Source organism: Colobus angolensis, unplaced genomic scaffold, assembly GCF_000951035.1.
Source record: "Colobus angolensis palliatus isolate OR3802 unplaced genomic scaffold, Cang.pa_1.0 Scaffold302, whole genome shotgun sequence".
Classification (NCBI taxonomy): domain Eukaryota; kingdom Metazoa; phylum Chordata; class Mammalia; order Primates; family Cercopithecidae; genus Colobus; species Colobus angolensis.
In genome coordinates this window covers 614,829-634,627 of record NW_012116289.1, presented here as the reverse complement: position 1 = coordinate 634,627, position 19,799 = coordinate 614,829, and the positions used below count along the sequence as shown (strand labels likewise).

Genomic DNA, 19,799 nt, shown 5'->3' with positions numbered 1-19,799 from the left:
ACAGGATTGACCGTGTGGACTGACATCAGGTATTTCTCGTCTTTCAAGTTGGTTAGGCTCTGTTAAAACTCCAATAGTTTATGCTCTGAAAAATAATTTCACTTGAAGGAAAGCCTTGTTAAGAAGAACAGGATGCTCCGGCATATTCCAAAATGCTTTGATTTTCTCTCCCACTGTTGGAAACACGAAAGGATTTTCCTTAAATATTCACTTGAGAACATGGTCAAGCTCCTGAAGAAAAAACTCATGCAAACATAGTGAGGTTGTTGTGAGGATCAAAAAATATCCACTTAAGTTAATGAGGTTTTTGTCACTTGATACAAGGTATTATTTTTCTGTGTGGCACTACACTAAATGGGATGTATACAAGTCATATTTTCAATTCCAACCCTCCCCTCACGGCCTGCCAACTCTTATCCAAGCCATCCTGATGTATAGCCAGTCTGAAAAAAACCCTGTACCACAGTATACATTCTCCACAACATTATGGAGAAGTGAAAATATACAAATTTTGAAGTGATAAGTAAAAGATCACTACGGGGATTTCATGGTTATAAAAGATAGTAATCAAGGAGAATTCACAATTGCTCTTCCAACCACTAAGGAACAACAGTCTTAACATTTTAGGATTCTTTCAAGTATTTGAAGCCCTTTTCTTTGATTTCCAGAACAATATTTTGAGGATGGTGCCACAGGTGGGACAAGCTCCCCACTTCGCAAATGAAAAAAATAAGAGCTTGGAGATGCTGAACTACATCTTCTAGCTCCCTTTCCGAATTACTTTCTTCTAAAGTTGAGTTTTTGTCATCTTGTATTGCAACTGTCCATTTTCTTCTCTGTTCCCCCACTGAACTGAAAGTTCTTTAAGGACAAGATCCATGTTTTATTGTTCTTTGGAGCCACAGTTCCCAGTACAATGTCTGAAAACATTTAATTTTGTTGTTGAATGAATAGATCTCTATTTAGTGCATATAAAAATGAGGTGAAGAGAGGCTAAGTGACTGACACAGATCAGAAAGCACCTTTTCAAGAGGACCAGGCCTAAAATTGAGACCACCTGACTCCTAGTCATAAGGTCTTTTCTCTATATCATATTGTCTCCTTAAAGAAGTGGACTTTGAGTGGCCGTCTAAAAAGAGAATGAACTCTGACCAGACGGAGATGAGTCAAGCTTGGAAAAACATCCGGAAGAGGTACTGGGATAATCAGGCAAACAAGACTCCTAGCAGATGATCTTTGATGGGATGAAGGAATAGACTACACAATAGAAGATAAGGGAGAGATGACATAGGCCAGTGCCACTGTAGGGACCAGTGAGGTACATGCAAATGATGGGAAGGACTCAAATGAAGGACAAAGACAACCAGGCATCAGAGGAGGTGATGAAATTGGACAGGAGCCTGGGGAAAAGTACATCACTGTTACTGAAATGGAAAGGGAGGACCAGATCCAGATGGCATTGGTTTTAGAAGTAGGGAATGTGAAGTATATGTGTATGTGTGTATGTGTTTTATGATTTGTTATTGACATTTTGGGGAAAAGTTGAAAATAAATCCCAATTCTCATCCTCTATGAATCCTCATGTGATTAAAGTCTGGAGAATGTTTAATGTTTTCTTTCAGAATTACTTGTTGATTGCTTTTTTTCATTTTTGTGAGCTGCTGAGTGTGAAAGATGAGTATTACACACCATACTTTCCCCCAAGGAATGAGTAACTACTTAAATTTTATTCCAAAAGACTTAGTAAAATAAAAGCTTCAGTTTCCTTACTTATGACTAGAGATCTAAAGGAATTTCCTAATTTTCATCATCAAATAAATAAGAAAACAGTTCACTTAAATACAGAGATAATATTAAAGGATTTGGTGAATATTATAGACCTAAATTTCACAAAGTGGTAAGTGGCTTGTATCTGGGCTTAATCAGTACTCTGTTCTAACTGAGAAAATAAAGTTTCTAGATTTTTTTGTTTACATAAAAGAATTTAGTTCCAACTGTTCTTCATATTCAGATGATCTTAATGTTCTTTTGGGAAGCCTGGCACATAGAAATGAGAGTTCACAGGTGACATCATGAACTTCTCTTTCTGGAACTGGTACCAGATGGAACAAACATGATTACTGTAGCCTGTTAAACAGAATTTCGTGAATTTAATAGCACTTTAAACCTCCTCATTCTCTCCAATCAGATGATCCTGGAGCCAAAGAAGCAGCTGGGCCCTCTTAAATTTGATAGCTTCCTGTTAACTTTTTATCTAAAATCGACCCTTCAGCCAGTTGAGATACAAAACTGACTCAGTCTCCTTTAGGACAACTCATGGAATGGCTGCTAAGAAATAAGCATTAGTAGAACTGTCCCTGAATGTATAAGGTGAAACATCTCTCCACAAAACCAAGGACACCGAACAGAGAATTGCCATTTTGCTAGTCCATAAAGGTTTGCTGACATTTCTCAGAGAACGATTAATTACTAAAAATGAAAAGTAAAAGTGTACTTACATTTGAGCCCCAAGCTAGGTCAAGGCTCACACTGGCATACTTGAGGAGACCTATAGTATATTTAAGGGAATTTTAAATACCTTCTTACTGCTATGGTTTGAATGTTTGTTCCCTCCAAAAGTCGTGTCAAAATTTAATTGCCATTGTAACAGTATTCAGAGGTGAGACTGTTAAGAGGTGATGAGGCCATGGGGGCTCTGCCCTCATGAAGAGATTAATGTCATTATCTTGAAAGTGGGTTCATTATCAAAAGTTGAATTTGGCCTCCTACTTCCTCCTTCTCTCTTGCCCCCTCTTGGCTCTTCTGCCATGTGAGGAACAGCATTGCTTCCTGCCTCTGGAGGATGCAAGGTGCCATCTTGGAAGTGGGAGTTGGGCCCTTCCCAGATATCAAACCTTCTGGTGCCTTGACCTTGGACTTCCCAGCTTCCAGAATGCTAAGACATTAATTTCTGTTCTTTATAAATTACCTAGTCTGTGGTATTCTGTTAGAGCAGCACAGAACTAAGACAGTTATAAAACCTGCCCTTTCCACCCTCCACACTCATACTCCTATCCCAAACATATTTTGGAGTTATTTCAACCATGGAGGAAATTAACAAACCAATAATTTAAAGTGTAGTTTCTATTCTCTCTCTCTCTCGTTCGCATGCTCACTCCTGTTATAAATAGATTTACTGTGATGCTAATCAGGCTTTAACTTCAGGGCACCTCCATGCCCAGGTATATGCTCATGTGTTTTTGTACAATTTGAAAAAGACATTTTAATGATGATTGGTGAAAACTATTGTCTCTTCTGCCTGTCTCCCCCTTGTAGCAGGCATTGGAAGGGTGGTGGCCTTGACAATCTGGCTAAGGGGAAGTTGAGTTGGGAAGACATTTAACTTGGGTTAATTGGATATATTTATGTGGCTTACAGACAACTCTGTATATGGTTAAATTACTGAGAGCTGTTCTGCTGGAAGAATGGATTCCAGGAATATCATTACCACCCACTGCTCCCACTTAGCTAGTGTCATAAGAGGAAGGTGTGGAGCAAAACGCTGTATCACTAGATAAGCATGTTCTGTGCAGCCTGGCACCAGAAGCATAAATTTGTTGGAGATAAAATATGATTTGAAACATATGAAATCTGATGTTCTGACCATCAGACATGTAAAAGCAGAAACAGTAAGATTCCAGTTTCACGGACCCCAAGTCAAAGGAGAATGTCTTGCCTGTTAAGAATATATTTGATAATTCAGAGTACACAATTACAAACTCATCATAAAATAACTTTTTCCCAACTAACTCCTATATAAAATGGATAAAAGTTATTCTATCAACAAGCAAATTATAACAAAAACATTTTCAAATCATACCAAAATTAACTCAGTAAGATGAGACGATACATTTGAAAGAGAATAAGCAAACTTTTGGATTGTCTAATAATCTAGCTAATGAAGAAGAGTAAATCACATGAACATATTCAAAACATATCTAAATATCTTCTTGCTGATTTGAGATAACATACTAGTGGTAATGAAGATCATTTCAGTGAGGATTTTCATGATAAACTGGCTAATGAGTTGTCAATTTCCACAAAGACCATGGAACAGAATAGTGAACCCAGCAATAAAGTCACATGCCTACAGCCATTTGATCCTCAACAAAGTCAACAAAAATAAGCAATGGGGAAAGGGATCCCTATTCAATAAATGGTGCTAGAATATATAACTAGTCATAGGCAGAAAAATAAAACTGGACCCCTATATTTCATTATATACAAAAATTAACTCAAAATGGATAAAAGGTGTAAATGTAAGACCTCAAGCTATAAGAATACTGGAAGAAAACCTACAAAAATCATTCTGGACATTGGTTTTGGGAAATAAGTTATGAGTAAGTCCTCAAAAGCAAATGAAACAAAAACAAAAATCGATAAGTAGGACCTAATTAAACTAAAGAGCTTCTGTATCGTAAAAGACACTATCAACAGAGTAAAAAGACAACCCATTGAATAGGAGAAAATATGTGAAACTATGCACCCAACAAAGGTCTAATATCCAGAATCTATAAGGAACCTAAACAAATAAACAAGCAAAAAACAAATAATCCCATTTAAAAATGTGCAAAAGACACGAACAGACAAGCATTCAACAAACATGAAAAGATGTTCAACATCAATACTCATCAGAGAAATGCAAATTGAAGTCACAATGAGACACCATCTCACACCAGTCAGAATGGCTATTATGAACAAGTCAAAAAACAACAGCTGGCAAGGCTGCAGGAAAAAGGAAATGCTTGTACATTTTTGCTGGAAATGTAAATTAGTTCAGCCACTGTAGACAGCAGTTTGGAGATTTCTCAAAGAACTCAGAACTACCATTCCACCTAGTCATCCCACTACTGAGTATATATCCAAAAGAAAATAAATAATTCGACCAAAACGCATAGGTACTTATATGTTCATTGCAGCACTATTCACAATAGCAAAGACACGGAATCAACCTAGGTGCCCATCAGTGGTGGACTGAATAAAGAAAATGTGGTACATATACACCACAGAATACTATGCAGTTATAAAAAAGATCATGTTCTTTGCGGCAACATGAATGCAGCTAGAGGCCATTATCCTAAGCAAATTAATGCCAGAACAGAAAACCAAATACCACATGTTCTCACTTATAAAGTGAGAACTGAACAATGGGTACTCATGGACATGAAGATAACAACAATAGACACTGGGGATTACAAGAGGTGGAGAGAGGGGCCAAGGGTTCAAAAATAGCTCTTGGGTACCATGCTTAGTACCTGGGTAATGGAATCAATTGTACCCCAAACCTCAGCACCACCCAATATACCCAGGTAAGAAACTTGCATGTGTACCCCCTGAATTTAAAATAAAAGTTGAAATGATCTTAAAAAAAAAAGGGGGTTTTTCATTTCCTTGGTTTTTTAAATTTTTTCCTTGCTCAGGAAAAATTTAAATTGCCTGATAATATAATAACCCTAAAAACCTGCCTGACATTACAAATGATGAGTTGTAAAACTGAAAGAAGCCTTTGCAAACTATCAGTAATTTTTTAAAAACAGTCTGATCAACAATTTCAGAGAAAAAATTACCTTTTAATTCACTGTATACAAGATGAAATTATAAATTATTGATAATTAAAGAAGTGAGTAAGAAATGTGTGCAAGAAAATGCAGAAGTATTAAAAAGGTATATCAAGTAGTTAATATAAATATTATATTTGTATAGATTTTGTGATATCTATGGTGATTATCAGCTTTTTACAAACGTGACTTGTTATTCTTTTCTTATTCTAAATAAATGTTCATTTTTGTAACTAATGTTGTATTAGAATTTTTATTCATCTTATTTAAAACCTGAATCCTATGTTTAAATCAATGTTACCCAAGTACTCATGAACAAAACCATTAAGCATTGAATTTTTAAGATTCGAATCTCTCTTTAAAGCCAAATTTAAGAAAAAATAGTAGGACAATCACATCAGCTTCCTCTCAGCATAAACTGAAATACTAAATTAGGAAGGTTAGACCACAGTCAATGTTCTAAATCACTGGCTTCTCCATTTCTCTATGACTTGTTGACTACTTTTAGGAGATTAGTTGACCTGTTGATATAACAAATATTTACAAAGCAGCAAAAAGAATCCAAGAACAGTTATGTCTAAGGAGCTTGCAAATCTATCCTACCAGGAAAGGAAAACATGACTTCTGAAATACAATAAGTAAGAGAGAGGTATGCAGAGAGGCATAAAGTTCTCCAGGGATTCTAAAGAGAGGAAGATGACTGCCAAGAACGGTGATTAGGAGAATCTTAAGAGGAAACAGCGTGACTGTATTCATTTCCCCATTCCATTATAGAAATTATTTAAGGGCCATATAAGAGAGACACAACAAGAGAGAATGCAGTAAATGTTGAAGCAAAATGAAAAGACAAAAATAAGAAGAATACAATAAAGGGCCAGAAAATGGGGCTAAAAGTACAGTCCATGATGCCTTGTCCACTTATTCCAAGAGGACCTCAAATGTGGCTCTTGGTGTAGGGATAACGAGATAATTTATTCAAAATAAGCCTTAAAGTGAAGGGTTGGGGTCTGAGTTTACAATGAAAATGAAATGATGGCAAACCTGGGAAGTAAGGTGTCTGCCATGTTTTCCCCACGTTTCCAGACATTAAGCACTGGGGAATGTTGTTATTCTAACAGGCATCTTACTCTGATTAGGCCTTGGCAGTTAAGCTGTACCATAAGTTACATCTTTTCCAGTCCAAAGCAACAAAACCCTAATGTATGTGATGTCCACATAGCTTCCATAGTTCAGCTGCTAAAATAGAAAAATAGTGCCAGCGAATTCAACACTGCATAAATCACAAGGCCATTGAGAAGACGGCATCCAATAGAATCCACACAGCCTTCTGTTGCTCCTTCAGAACCATCTCTGTAACTGTTTCTGTATTTCACTGATATGTTTGCTTTTTCACATAAAGGACTTAAAGAGAAAACTATAATTTCAGTAAAATTTTATGCCCATGTCATGGCTATAAATGATCATAATGATGTTATTTTGATAATATATCTGCATCTCTTAAAAGAGGATGCTACAAATAATAATATATCTTCTGCAGTTTTGTTTTTTTTTTTCTGACATTTCACATGTACAAGAACCATGAACAACTTTCCCCTTTGCAGTGAGAGGCATTCTAAAGCTGGCAAAGGCATATTTTTAATTAAATAAGTCAGTCTCACAACTGGAATTCGAACTTGAAACTGGCAAAGTTTCTTTCATTTCTTACACAAAAAAACCTTAAATTTTAACTGTAATAAAGTGTGAAGCCTTTAATAACCTGGACTGGTGTCACCCAATGGGGTAATGAAAAGGGGATGTTAATGTACTAGCTTCCTGAAAATATTTAAACATTTTCATACAATACTAGAAAACTTACCTTCTTCCATGTTTAGTTTAATAGAACAAATCATATGAAAGTTTCATAGTGGTTCTTTTATTTATAAAATAATCACATTCAAGTCTTACCAAGGAGTAGCAAAGTTTTCAATTCTTTTCCTTTGAAGAAATAATGTAGAGCAATCACTCATAAATCCCTCTAATTATAAATAAAATCCAAGATATTGTTTGACAATGAGATGCTTTATTAAACTGGATACATTTACTATATAAGAATTCTGTGAAAAAATGGGGTATCAAATTATTTTGGGTCTGAATCTTTGCATTATAAAATCTATCCCAAAACTATGTCATCTCACTGTATTCTGTGACTATTAGCACACGGATGACCAAAGGCAACTACTTCCTTTCCTGGCAAAACAAGACAAATTTCAGCTGACATCCCCCATGGTGTTACAAGTCCTCCTAGTGAAGTAGAAAGTCCCAACCCCCTTCTCTATGCAGTGTCATCTCCAAGAAGGTAAAGCTTTAGGAAGCACCTGAGCCAGCCCTATATCTGTGCATGGCATGAGGTTCATATGGGTTCGGCCTTGAGACGGGCATGTTCCTCTTAACCAAACAACTCTACTTGGATTATTCCGAGACTCCTTGGAGGGGTGAAACTTCTGGAAAAAAAGAAAGTAATAGAGAAAGAGAGAGAAAAGGTCTGAATAATGACAGGAATACACAAAAGATCAAATTCAGCTGCACCAGTGCTAATGGGAAGAATGAAGAAATTGGAAAACAAGCAGCTTTGTGGAACACTCTCTGGTATGACCAAAACTGACCAGACTGTCACTGTTTCTGACTTAATGCTTGTGAAGCCCACCCGTTCTCTTACCAGGCCTGGGTGTCTCTGCAGTGAGATGTCTGTGGCTGGTAAACAGTTCTGAAGAGTCTTGTTCTACCGATCTTTCTTCAAGGTCTGACTCTGGGATTGTAGTACAACCACCTAGTGGAAAAATACAAACAGTATTTTAAGCAATGTGTAAGAAAATATGCCTCTCTACACAGCAAGCATAGCTTAGGAACACACTGATCATAAAGATAATAAATGACGTGACAACAATCTTCAGGAGTGGCCTGAAAAGAATAACCTTAAATGTTTCTTTTTGGTGAGAATACTGGGAATGAGTTACTGCCCCTAAAGACATATTATACTGATTATGACTTGGCAACAGCAGCAACAGTATTGTCTTTAAATTTATCCTTTTTAAAGTCAGAAAGGACAAAACCTATAGCATATGTGATACCCAGAATATGAAGGCGCCTCAGCAGGAATTCCCTTTAATACCAGAGCATCAGAAACTATAAAAGAAGCAAACCACATGAACCATGAGGAAAAGAAGGCTTCCCTGAGCAAAGAGAAAGGTTGCTGGTGTTCTGGTACGGTGGTTATGGTGGCATTTCTCTGGAATTTGATTCTATTCCTGAATCCCAACACCTTACAGCACAGACACAAACACTTCATAATTCAACAGCAAAGTCATGAACTACATTGTGGAAGATCTCAATCCAAAGGTGACTTGAGGATGAGCTGGCACTGTTGTGCTTTTGAAGTACTGGGTATAACTCATTTGACTTTATCCACCAAAATCTTGTATGGGAAACTCACAATCATGAGAGAATTTCCTGACTACATATGCAACTCGATTTGACTGATTTGCCATCATTTCCTGGAAATGTACTAACATGTTGTATACTGTACATGCTTTTTTCCAAAGCCATTCTTCTTGTTAATGAAGTGTGATTTCTTTTTCTGAGGCTTCTCACACACAGAGTCCAAAGCCTCAGCACTCAAGTTTGGTTTTATGCATGAGGGGGTTTATGAAGCTCGCAACATTCTGAGGAAAGAGAGGGTATCAGCAGCACTGACTTCAAAACCACATCATTCAAATGAGACGCAAGTGGCAAGATCCCAGGTTTCAAGGAAAACACACCTTACTATCCATGCCTCTGCATCAACTCTGAAACAGAAATCAGTGCTAAGGGAAATGACAGAAACGCATTTCCACACTCATAAAATAAGAATTAGAGCTATCCTCCAAGATTCCCTGAATAGAAAACATTAGAATTCTCCATCAATGCAATGGAACTTGCCCAGTCATACCCGAAAATGACAAGGGCCTTACCCAGAAGGAGAACCAGGCTTATTTTTAATCTCTCCAAAGCCTGTAGATCACAGTAACCAGAACTATCATTATTGAGTACTTTCTAAGGGCTAGAAATCCTGCCCGTATTATCTCATTTAATTCCTACACACTATACCATGAAATAGATATTATTGTTATTATTCTCATTTTATAAGAAAACTGAGGTCTCATGAGATTCAGTAACTTGCCAATGTCACAGAGCTCCAGTCTGGTCACATGGTGGGGCTGAGACCTTTGGAGAGGCCCCAAAAGCCAGTTTCTTTCCTCTCCTTTTTTACACTAATCCAACTGAGTAAAAAGGCAAAGGATATATGTGGTGGTGGCAGGGGCTGGGGGGAGACCTGGAAGACTAATGACAGGGAAGTGCAGAAAGAAGGGATGTGCTCCCTGCTGAACAGAACCCTGGGGGAAAAAAAAAAAAGGCAGAAAAGTCACTTCTCCATCCCTGAGACAGAGGGAGGCGGGGGAGGCCAGGAATGCTGTACTCACACAGCTGCTTTCACACACAAGACAACTCCAGGAGGGAGGAAGAGACGAGCCAACAGATGAGAGCGAGTCTGATGAGCGGTTAAAACAGCTGCCACGTGCTTGGGGAGAGGCAGGTCTCCACTGATAAATTAGTGTCCCTTTCATTCCAGCTGACTCAGTATTTTGACAGAACAGAAATGGAAGACTTCCTAGTTATCTATCCTGTGGGCTCAAAAGGAAAAGCCAGTTGCTATAGATTATCAACAATGAATGTAATCTCCTTTCTTCTCTTTGCCTTGTCCTGCATACAGAGATGGCAAGGTGCCCTGCCCTGGTGCTCTAATCCTCAGGTGCTATAGTGGGCACAGATTGCATGCACCTCCTCAGACTTCCCACCCACAGCAGGGGCTGACCAGCCACTTGCCCTGGGAATGCCACCCACCTTTCTTTCTTTCTTTCTTTTTTTTTTTTTTGAGGTGGAGTTTCACTCTTGTTGCCCAGGCTGGAGTGCAATGGCATGAACTCGGCTCACTGCAACCTCTGTCTCCTGGGTTCAAGCGATTATCCTGCCTCAGCCTCCTGAGTAGCTGGGATTACAGGCATGTGCCACCATGCCTGGCTAATTTTGTACTTTTAGTAGAGATGGGGTTTCTCCATGTTGGTCAGGTTGGTCTCGAACTTCCAACCTCAGATGATCCGCTTGCCTCAGCCTCCCAAAGTGCTGGGATTACAGGCATGAGCCACCGTGCCTGGCGCCACCCCCTTTCTTCGGATGCCTCCTGTAGCCAGACTGTCCAACTGCACACCCAGAGTGTCTGCCACTTCCAGCTTGGAAAGAACAATGGTGGTGGGCTCTGGCATCCTGCCCAGTGAGTGTATCATAGGAAAAGAAAAGAAGCCGAAGCTCAGCAGAGAATTCTCCCTGGGCCCCCACCAACCAGGAATATGCTAGATGATTAGTTCTCTTTTGCAGGACTCCAAAAAAAGGCTGTGTGCTGCGTAGCTGCACCTGCTCACCATCGTCATGGCTCCTGGAAAGAGGCACTCCCAGATGCAGGCAGCACCACTCTGCATGACCTCATATATTCCCTTGGTTGCTGCCCTTTGTCCCCACCCTCCCTTCCCTGGGTTTGTGTTCTCAAATAGCCATCACTTTAGTCCTTGCCCCAGGCTCTGTCCTCTTGAGAAAATCACTGATACTGGGAGTAGTTCTATAGTAAAAAGTAGGTCTTCACAATGGAACTTTGAAGTTACACTGGCCACCCATCTGTAAGCACTAGGCGCTCCATAGCTGGAGGTGAACAGGATGGTAATAGCCCCTGGTGTGCAATTACTTATGCTTTCACCCACGCTTAACTAGGATGACGGGCACGCAGAGGTCAAGACACTGGGAGATCAAGGGGCTATGGCATGGAAACATGTAATCATAAGGATTTCAGATGCTGCTCTGATGACTGAGTATCTCACAAAAAGAAAATGGTAGCTCATGGGCTAATGGGCAATGGGAGGCAAATCCACAAATTCAGAAGGCCTCTTTGGCCTTGCTCATGTAATGAGATCATCACACCAGCTGAACAGGAATCACCTGGGAGCCTGTCAGAAATGCAGAATCTCAGGCCCCATCCCCACACCTACTAAATTAACATCTGTTAAGAAACAACAGATGAGTATATCTGATACTTTTCCTAGGAAAAAATATATATTTGTTAAAAATTTAAGGGCAAGCAAATAAAAGAATATAGATAAAATGTAAAACTTCCAAACAAACTGAAACTCTCTGAGGTCACCTATGGAAATGAAGCCTGGGTTCCATGGACGCCAGATGGAGCACCCTTGGCTCAGAGTCCATCTCATAAAAGGAGAAGGGGAAGAAAAGCTGCAGCTGGACAAAGTCATCCGAACACAATGGCAATGAGCCCGCAGGCAAGGACAAGCAGAACTGCAGGCTTCTGGCCTGAAAATCAGGCAAGCGTCTTGCTTCGAGGAGGGCAAGACACTTCAAATCCCATGGACCTACTGTGTGCTGAGCACTCTACCTTGCATTTTCAGTACAGTAACTCACTCCATCCTCAAATAACGCTGTCACAAAGGGCTCAGTGCCCTCATTTCGCAAGGATAAATGTATTGATAGCAATGTGTGCTTTTCTTCTATTGGCCCTCCCCCTGCCCCTTTTCCTACAATGTTACCCTAGGCCATTTTGTGCTCCCTCACCTCCAGGGAAGTTTGTAATGGGGACCCCATTAATAAAAGTAGCCTGGAAATACTTTTCTTTCCAGCTTTGGTTTTCCATAGCCAGGGCTCCCTGAAGAGATGGAACTGAGAGAGTGAGAGACAGCTGGTACCTGGGTTGGCTCAGAGGCAGCAGCCCACAGCCCAAGGTAACAAGACATCATCCAGAGATGGAGGCATGGGACACAGAAGGACTGGGCACCAGAAGCCCCAGCCTTAGCCACAGGGAGCCCTGGAGTTGACTCCACTGATGGCTCAGGCAATGAGGCTGTGGGTAGCTACTGTGTCCTCATTTTCTGAGCCCCATGTATAAGCCTCCCTGGATGCAGTGGGGTGTGGCAAGGGTGGGCAATAAGAACGGAGACTGAATTCCCTACCCGCTTGTCATTAAAGAAAACACAAATTTTACATTTCTTGCATCTCTGACTTAGCTATGCAGAGTCAGGCCTGCTAGAAAGTTTCAATTTATTAAATAAAACCAAGAGATTATGTTATTTGCTAAAGCTTACACAAGTTTCTATACCACTGCAACCCAGCTCTCCATATATTACAGTGATGCTTCTAAAAAACAAACTTGCTTTTCAAATTTCCAATCTATCTAAACCAATACTTTTGTAAAATGTAACAGAAATGAATAAAAAAAAACTAGTAGAAAAATTAAGTGAATAAGACATCAGCTTTCACCTTTCAGAATTAGGTTCAACAGTTGTAAAAACACCCTTTCAATTGCTACAAAAGTTTCTCAACACTTTGTGAATGTCAGGTAACAAAAAGTTTGCAGACAGATGCCAGTCTTTCAGCCATACTTTGAGTAGCACTAACTACAAGATATGGTCTAACTTAATAAATGTGATATGTAGAATTAGGGTTAAAAATAATAATACAGCAAATTCCTATTTATCTAAGGTTCAAATACCAGCAAAATCCTTGTGGCAACAAAATGGGCTTTCACAACCTATGTTCCTTCTTTCTAGTCACACATCTTGTGAGTCGATGTGGCAGCTCTCTCTCTAGTGGTCATGGTGTTCAGAACAATCTCCCCCTCCCACCAATGCAGGATGTCTAGGTTCCCCTCACCACTGCTGGGTAGAATATAATTAAGGGAAGCTGGCATCTTGAGTCAGAAATCTACATGCATTTCCACAATGGAGTGTTGCTGTTATACATAACAGTTTTATTATACAGCCCTATTACAATTAAGTTATTGCTTTAAAAACTTTTCTGGACTAATCTGGAAACCTAACTCATGTAAAATTATATAACATGAAGCATATATAATGAATTTTGAACAATCAGCATAGAACCATTTGGAAGAAAACTGTTTATAAGAACAAAACTGTTAATAAATTGGAGACTACATCAATGGATATCAAAAAGGATGTCTTTGAGGCACTTTATTATGGGGCCTATGACTGAACTGCTGACAATCAAATTATGTATATGGCCCTTTGTGTTAACTAAACTTTGCTGTAAAAATTTGACTTTTCCACATTGATAACATATTCATACAAATAGCAATCATTAGCCAGTCAAAAATTTATTTAAGTAGAAAATCTCACTTAAAACTTGAACAAATAGGAGTTTGCCCTATATTTATAAAGATAACACAACTCTAGGATTTTTAGGGATTTCAAGCTATCCTCTGTTTCCATATTCAAAAGCAAATTATAAAATGGCTGCACTTCCTCCTCAAAAAGTGGTACATATTTTTTCAGCAGGTGAATTACACTAAGATATTTCTATCCATTGTCAGAAAAACAAACAAAAAACAACAACAAAAGGAGCTTAGGCCCTCTCTGCAGGTTGCTATTGTAGAGTTAACCGGAAGAGGTAGAGTTCAAAGGTTAAGATAGGAAGTGAAGCAGAAACAAACGTGACTGTCATCTAGAATACCGGAGATCAAAATTGGAATGCAAGGTAAGCAGTGGTATGCTGGTAAATGTAGAACAGCTGGCTTTCCAGGAAAAAAGAGGAAAGCGCCAATCTATAGTGTTTACTCATCTCTGCGGGATGAATACTCCCACTATGGCCAATTTCAAATAACCAGAATGACATCACCAAATGCACAGCTTGGCAGAGATGCGCAGTAGCACACTATTATCTAGTATTTTCACCATACAGATTTCATAGATGTAAATAACCTCAAGAGAATACATAATAGTAAAACATAGTGAAATAATTAGGAAGGAAAAGTTTTCAGTTTGTATTATCATTGCTTTTATATAATTTATTTCATTGGAAGTTTATGCAATTTTTAAGAATGCCTATATATTTCACAACGGACTTACAAAATTTCTAAAAATTCAGTAGTTGGTTCTCACCAGCTAGCACAAGCTGGTTCTAGCACTGACAGTGGGGATGGTATAGGGAGGTTAAGGTTATGCTTTGAAGTCTGGATTCGTGGCTCCACATTGACAAGTTAAGTGACCTTCTTGAGCAAGTTATTTCACTAAAATCAGTCTCAGTTTCTGCATCTTCTAAGAGACTAACATAGCTCTGCTTCATAAGGGAGAGAGATGAATGTGCATAGTGCCTGGCACATTGAAATACAACTAAGTCCTGACTATTTTCAGGCCAAAGTCAGGAACACCAAAAGAAGAGTAGGGTAAACAGGTCAAGATAAAGTCCCTAAGGTGGGAGTTTGGCAGGGAAGGTTTCAAACAAACTGATATATCCCTGGGGCCAAAGACAGCTCTCCAGCAAATAGAAAAGTGTCTGATAACCTTAACCACGTGGCCACCTCGGGAGTTGGCTAATCTATTTTACTCAAGCCCTACGTAATATCTCTCCTGCTACTCGATCTGCTGGGTTCCAAAATTTGATTCTACCCCAGGTGAATCAGGCCTCCTAGCTGAGCCTCCTTGCCTCAAAACCTACGTTGTAATTCAAATAGCCTAAACCAGGGGGTTGGCCAGATAGTAAATATTTTTTAGGGTCTGTGGGCCATCTGGTCTCTGGTACCACTATTCCATTTTGCTGTCACAGTGCAAAAGCTGTCACAGTCAATACATAAATGTGAATGAGCACTGGCAGTGTTCCAATAAAACTTTATTTACTAAAACAGGTGTTGGGCCAGGTTTGGCCTGTGGGTCATAAGTAGTTTGGCAACCCTGGCCTAATTTGAGGATCATGGAAAGCTTCTCTGCATACAGTATCATAATTTTCAAAGCTCCTAGAGGCATTTAACACTGCCAGATGTCTTATCTTACAATATTACTATGAGAATATCCTATAGTGTTATTATAAGTTTAAAAGCATAGTTTTTGTCCAACTGTGACAAATGTTCTTTCTTGTTGGGTAATGAACGAAAAAAAGTTTTTCTCTAATAGATTTTACTTTTTAGAATAGTTTCAGATGTGCAGAAAAATTTAGCAGATAGTACAGAGAATTGCTACATATCCTCTGCATAGCTTCCCCTATTTATTAATATTTTTCATTAGTGTGGTACATGTGTTACAATTAATGAACCAATATTGATACATTATTATTAACTAAAGTCCATAGTTTAATCAGATTTTTTCATTTTTACTTAGCATCTTTTGTCTTTTTCAGGATGCTATCCAGAATACTTCATAACATTCATTGTCAGGTCTCCTTTGGCTCTTCTTGGTCGTGATAATTTCTCAGACTTTGTTTTCGATGACAGTTGAAAACAGTTTTGAGGAGTACTAGTCAGGTATATTGCACGATGCTTTTCTATTGGAATTTGTCTGATGTTCTTCTTATCATTACACTGGGGAATTTCTTAAAGAAGGTTGTTTTTTTTCCCCCATAAACTCTTAGAGTTTCCAATATTTTACAATGTCTCCAGGAGTTTCTCTTTTCCTCTATCAAAAGTGAAGCCAAGGGGGCAGTGAACGGAGAGGCCCCTGAAGGACAGAAGGCAAAGCACAAGGCTTAAGTCTTGGATGGTGGAGTTCAAGCTATCACAGTAGTGGACTAAGCTGCACCTAACTGTAGGACCCGAGGCAGGTCATCAGTTGCCCCATCTTTAAACAGGGGGTGATGTTGAGGCCAGCTGTGAACATGCCATGAGATCATGCAAACCTAGCACCACGCTCAGCACACTGTGCATTTTATCACCTCCTGCCTTCTATTTTTTTTTTTTTTTGTATACATGCACTTTCTGCACCATTTTTTTGTGAAATCAAAGAACTGTAGCTTTAGGTTTAATGACTTTCGTCTAGTACATATCAAGACAGAGGCTCAGAGAGGGGAACTGATGCTGCAAATGTCCCAGAGTTAGTGCAGGTTCCCCTCCTTCCTATCGCACCAGGGCTTTCTCAACAAAGTTTTTTTTTTTTTTGGTCCGGGAAGATCTTAATGGATTTGCTTGTGAGTTGGCTGTCCTAACTAGTCCTTCCTTTCAATGATACAGAAAATCCAGAGGCCTGGCAAGCTGTTCTGCGGGTATATTTGAAGACTTCGCTGGTTTATTTTCTTGCAATAGTGACCTTTGTAATAAACTGGGTATTGGATGAGAGTGTTCCATTCCTTCATAGAAGAGAAAATCTTTTCTTCTGTTTTCTTCATATATTTAAGAGGAATCAGACAAGGAGACACTTTTAGAGAATCACAAATGACCACAGACCTTGTTCTGACTTGCCAAAGAATCTTCTGTTTGTATGACCTGAATTGCCACTAAGAATTAAAAACAGCAGAAACCTCAAAAATATACACCAGTGACATTTTCCTTTTGGTCATTATTTACTTGATGGATAAAGCGTTTTATTAAGATTTCCTTTCAATGGTTTATAATTTATGTGCAGTGTGAGGAATGGGCCCTTTGAAAAGAACACCACACTATCTTAAATATGAAGCTTCCCTCAGACTCAGAGACTCTCTATAAATATATTCATTTGGAGAAATTTTACTCTGTGTGTGTGTGTGTGTGTGTGAGACACAGAGAGAAAGAAAGAGAATTGGAGAAAATTTTTGTACTCCCATTCTGTATGTTGCCTATTCACTCTGTGTGTGTGTGTGTGTGTGTGTGTGTGTGAGTGAGAAAGAGAGATGATTCATATATATGCACATAGGTACACAGATATGTATAAATTTTCTGATAATTCTCTACTCTGTTAGTTTTTCCAGTTATTTCAAATATTTTTTTCTAGCCCAAGGAGAATGTAAGCTATAAAAAGCCAGGCATCTGCTGCATGCTTGTGTAGCAATACTGGCTGAGTATTTAGACACTTTTTGGCAAAATGGAAGAATAGAAGGAAGGGGGATGGGCAGGAGAGAGGGAGACAGGATGAAAAGCAAAGGGGAGGAGAAAGAATGGATCATAACACATTTTATCCTTCTGTGTATGCACTTCTACACAAGACATTAGAGGTGATTTACAAAAGGTATAAATGACAAAATTGTAAATCATACAAAACATAGAGCTAGAAAAACGTAAACCAGACTAGGAGTTATAGCGAGGAAGAATCATGGATAAACACAGACAAGGACCTACACAAGGGCTACAGTGGAGAAAAAATGCAAAATGTTATGGAGAGAAAGTGGGACTGCACTTCCTCTGATCCATCCTCCATGACCTCTCGTCTTCCACACTGGACTTCAGACCAAAGGGCTCAGTCTGAACTCACTTGGACTTAACTTTTCTTTTCCTCAAGAGCACCCAACTGGTAAAGCTATGATGGTGGGAATTTTTTTGACTAATACTTTGATTTACTTGAGATATATATACATATAAAATAAATATTTGATTATATATATATATATATCAATAGTCACACACACACATATCAATGTGTGTGTGTGTGTGTGTGTGTTTCTGTTCTGTGCTCAGGGGCCATCTTGGAAAGCCAACATTTCTGTGAAATTGTTTTTTTTTTTTTTTCCTTTTTTAAATTTTACTTTAAGTTCCAGGATACAAGTGCAGAATGTGCAAGTTTGTTACAAAGGTATATGCACACCATGGTGGTTTGCTACACCTAACAACCCACCATCTAGGTTTTAAGCTCCACGTGCATTAGCTCATTTGTCCTAATGTTCTCCCTCCCTTGCCCCCAACCCCATGACTGGCCCCGGTGTGTGTTGTTCCCCTCCTTGTGTCCATGTGTTCTCATTATTCAACTCCCACTTATGAGTGAGAACACGTGGTGTTTGGTTTTCTGTTCCTGTGTTAGTTTCCTGAGGATGATGGCTTCCAGCTTTATCCATGTCCCTGCAAAGGACATGATCTCATTCATTTTTATAGCTGCATAGTATTCTATGGTGTATATGTACCACATTTTCTTTATCCAGTCTATCACTGATGGGCTTTGGGTTGTTTCATGTCTTTGCTATTGTAAATAGTGCTACAATAAATACACATGTGCATGTCTTTACAGGGGAATGATTTATATTCCTTGGGGTATATATCCAGTAATAAGATTTCTGGGTCAAATGGTATTTGTGGTTGTAGATCCTTAAGGAATCACCACACTGTCTTCCACAATGGTTGAACTCATTTACATTCCCACCAACAGTGTAAAAGCGTTCCTATTTCTCTACAGCCTCACCAGCATCTATTGTCTTCTGACTTTTTAATAATTGCCATTCTGACTGGTGTAAGATGGTATCTCATTGTGGTTTTGATTTGCATTTCTCTAATGATCAGTGGTGTTGAGCTTTTTTTCATATGTTTGTTGGCTGCATAAATGTCTTCTTTTGAGAAGCATCTCTTCATATCCTTTGCCCACTTTTTGATGGTTTTTTTTTTTATATAAATTTAAGTTCTTTGTAGATTCTGGATATTAGACGTTTGTCAGATGGGTAGATTGCAAAACTTTTCTCCCATTCTGTACACTGCCTGCTACTCTGATGATAGTTTCTTTTGCTGCACAGAAGCTCTTTACTTTAATTGAATCCCGTTTGTCAATTTTGGCTTTTGTTGCAATTGCTTTTGGCAGTTTTGTCATGAAGTCTTTGCCCATGCCTATGTCCTGAATGGTATTGCCTAGGCTTTCTTCGAGGATGTTTATGGTTTTGATTTTTACATTTAAGTCTTTAATCCATCTTGAGTTAATTTTTGTATAACGTATAAGGAAGGGGTCCAGTTTCAGTTTTCTGCATATGGCTAGCCAGTTTCCCAGCACCATTTATTAAATAGGAAATCCTTTCCCCATTGCTTGTTTTTGTCAGGTTTGTCCAATATCAAATGGTTGTAGATGTGTGGTCTTATGAAATTGGGTTTTCAAAGGCACTCACTGAGCAGACATTTTCCAGAATAACATATATATAGGAGACTGTTAATAAATACAATAGGCATAGACCTCATCAAAGCACATCTTGAAAATAAAGCCCTTGGGAATGGAATATTTTACTTACTGTGCTCTTAACACAGCATGGTGAATCAGGCTGACACCATTCAATGTTGCTGCTGCTCTCTAGGTAAGACTGAAGGACTTATGTCCACTTCTCTCTCATTTCTTTTTTTTTTTTTTATTATTATACTTTAAGTTCTAGGGTACATGTGCATAACGTGCAGGTTTGTTACATATGTATACT

General features: G+C 38.8%; 1 protein-coding gene across 4 annotated transcripts in view; it reads right to left on the bottom strand.

Annotated features, from left to right (window-relative positions):
- Positions 1 to 7,493: 7,493 nt before the first annotated feature.
- The window catches only part of BBS9 (Bardet-Biedl syndrome 9), a 503,584-nt gene continuing 491,278 nt past the window's right edge, over positions 7,494 to 19,799 (bottom strand). For all 4 annotated transcript variants that reach the window (XM_011950130.1, XM_011950131.1, XM_011950132.1 and 1 more), the window contains 2 exons: positions 8,293 to 8,403; positions 7,494 to 8,077 (listed from right to left, as the gene is read on the bottom strand). In XM_011950130.1, the coding sequence (XP_011805520.1) occupies positions 8,046 to 8,077; positions 8,293 to 8,403 (143 nt within the window). In that variant the 3' untranslated portion in view covers positions 7,494 to 8,045. The remainder of the gene's footprint in view (positions 8,078 to 8,292; positions 8,404 to 19,799) is intronic.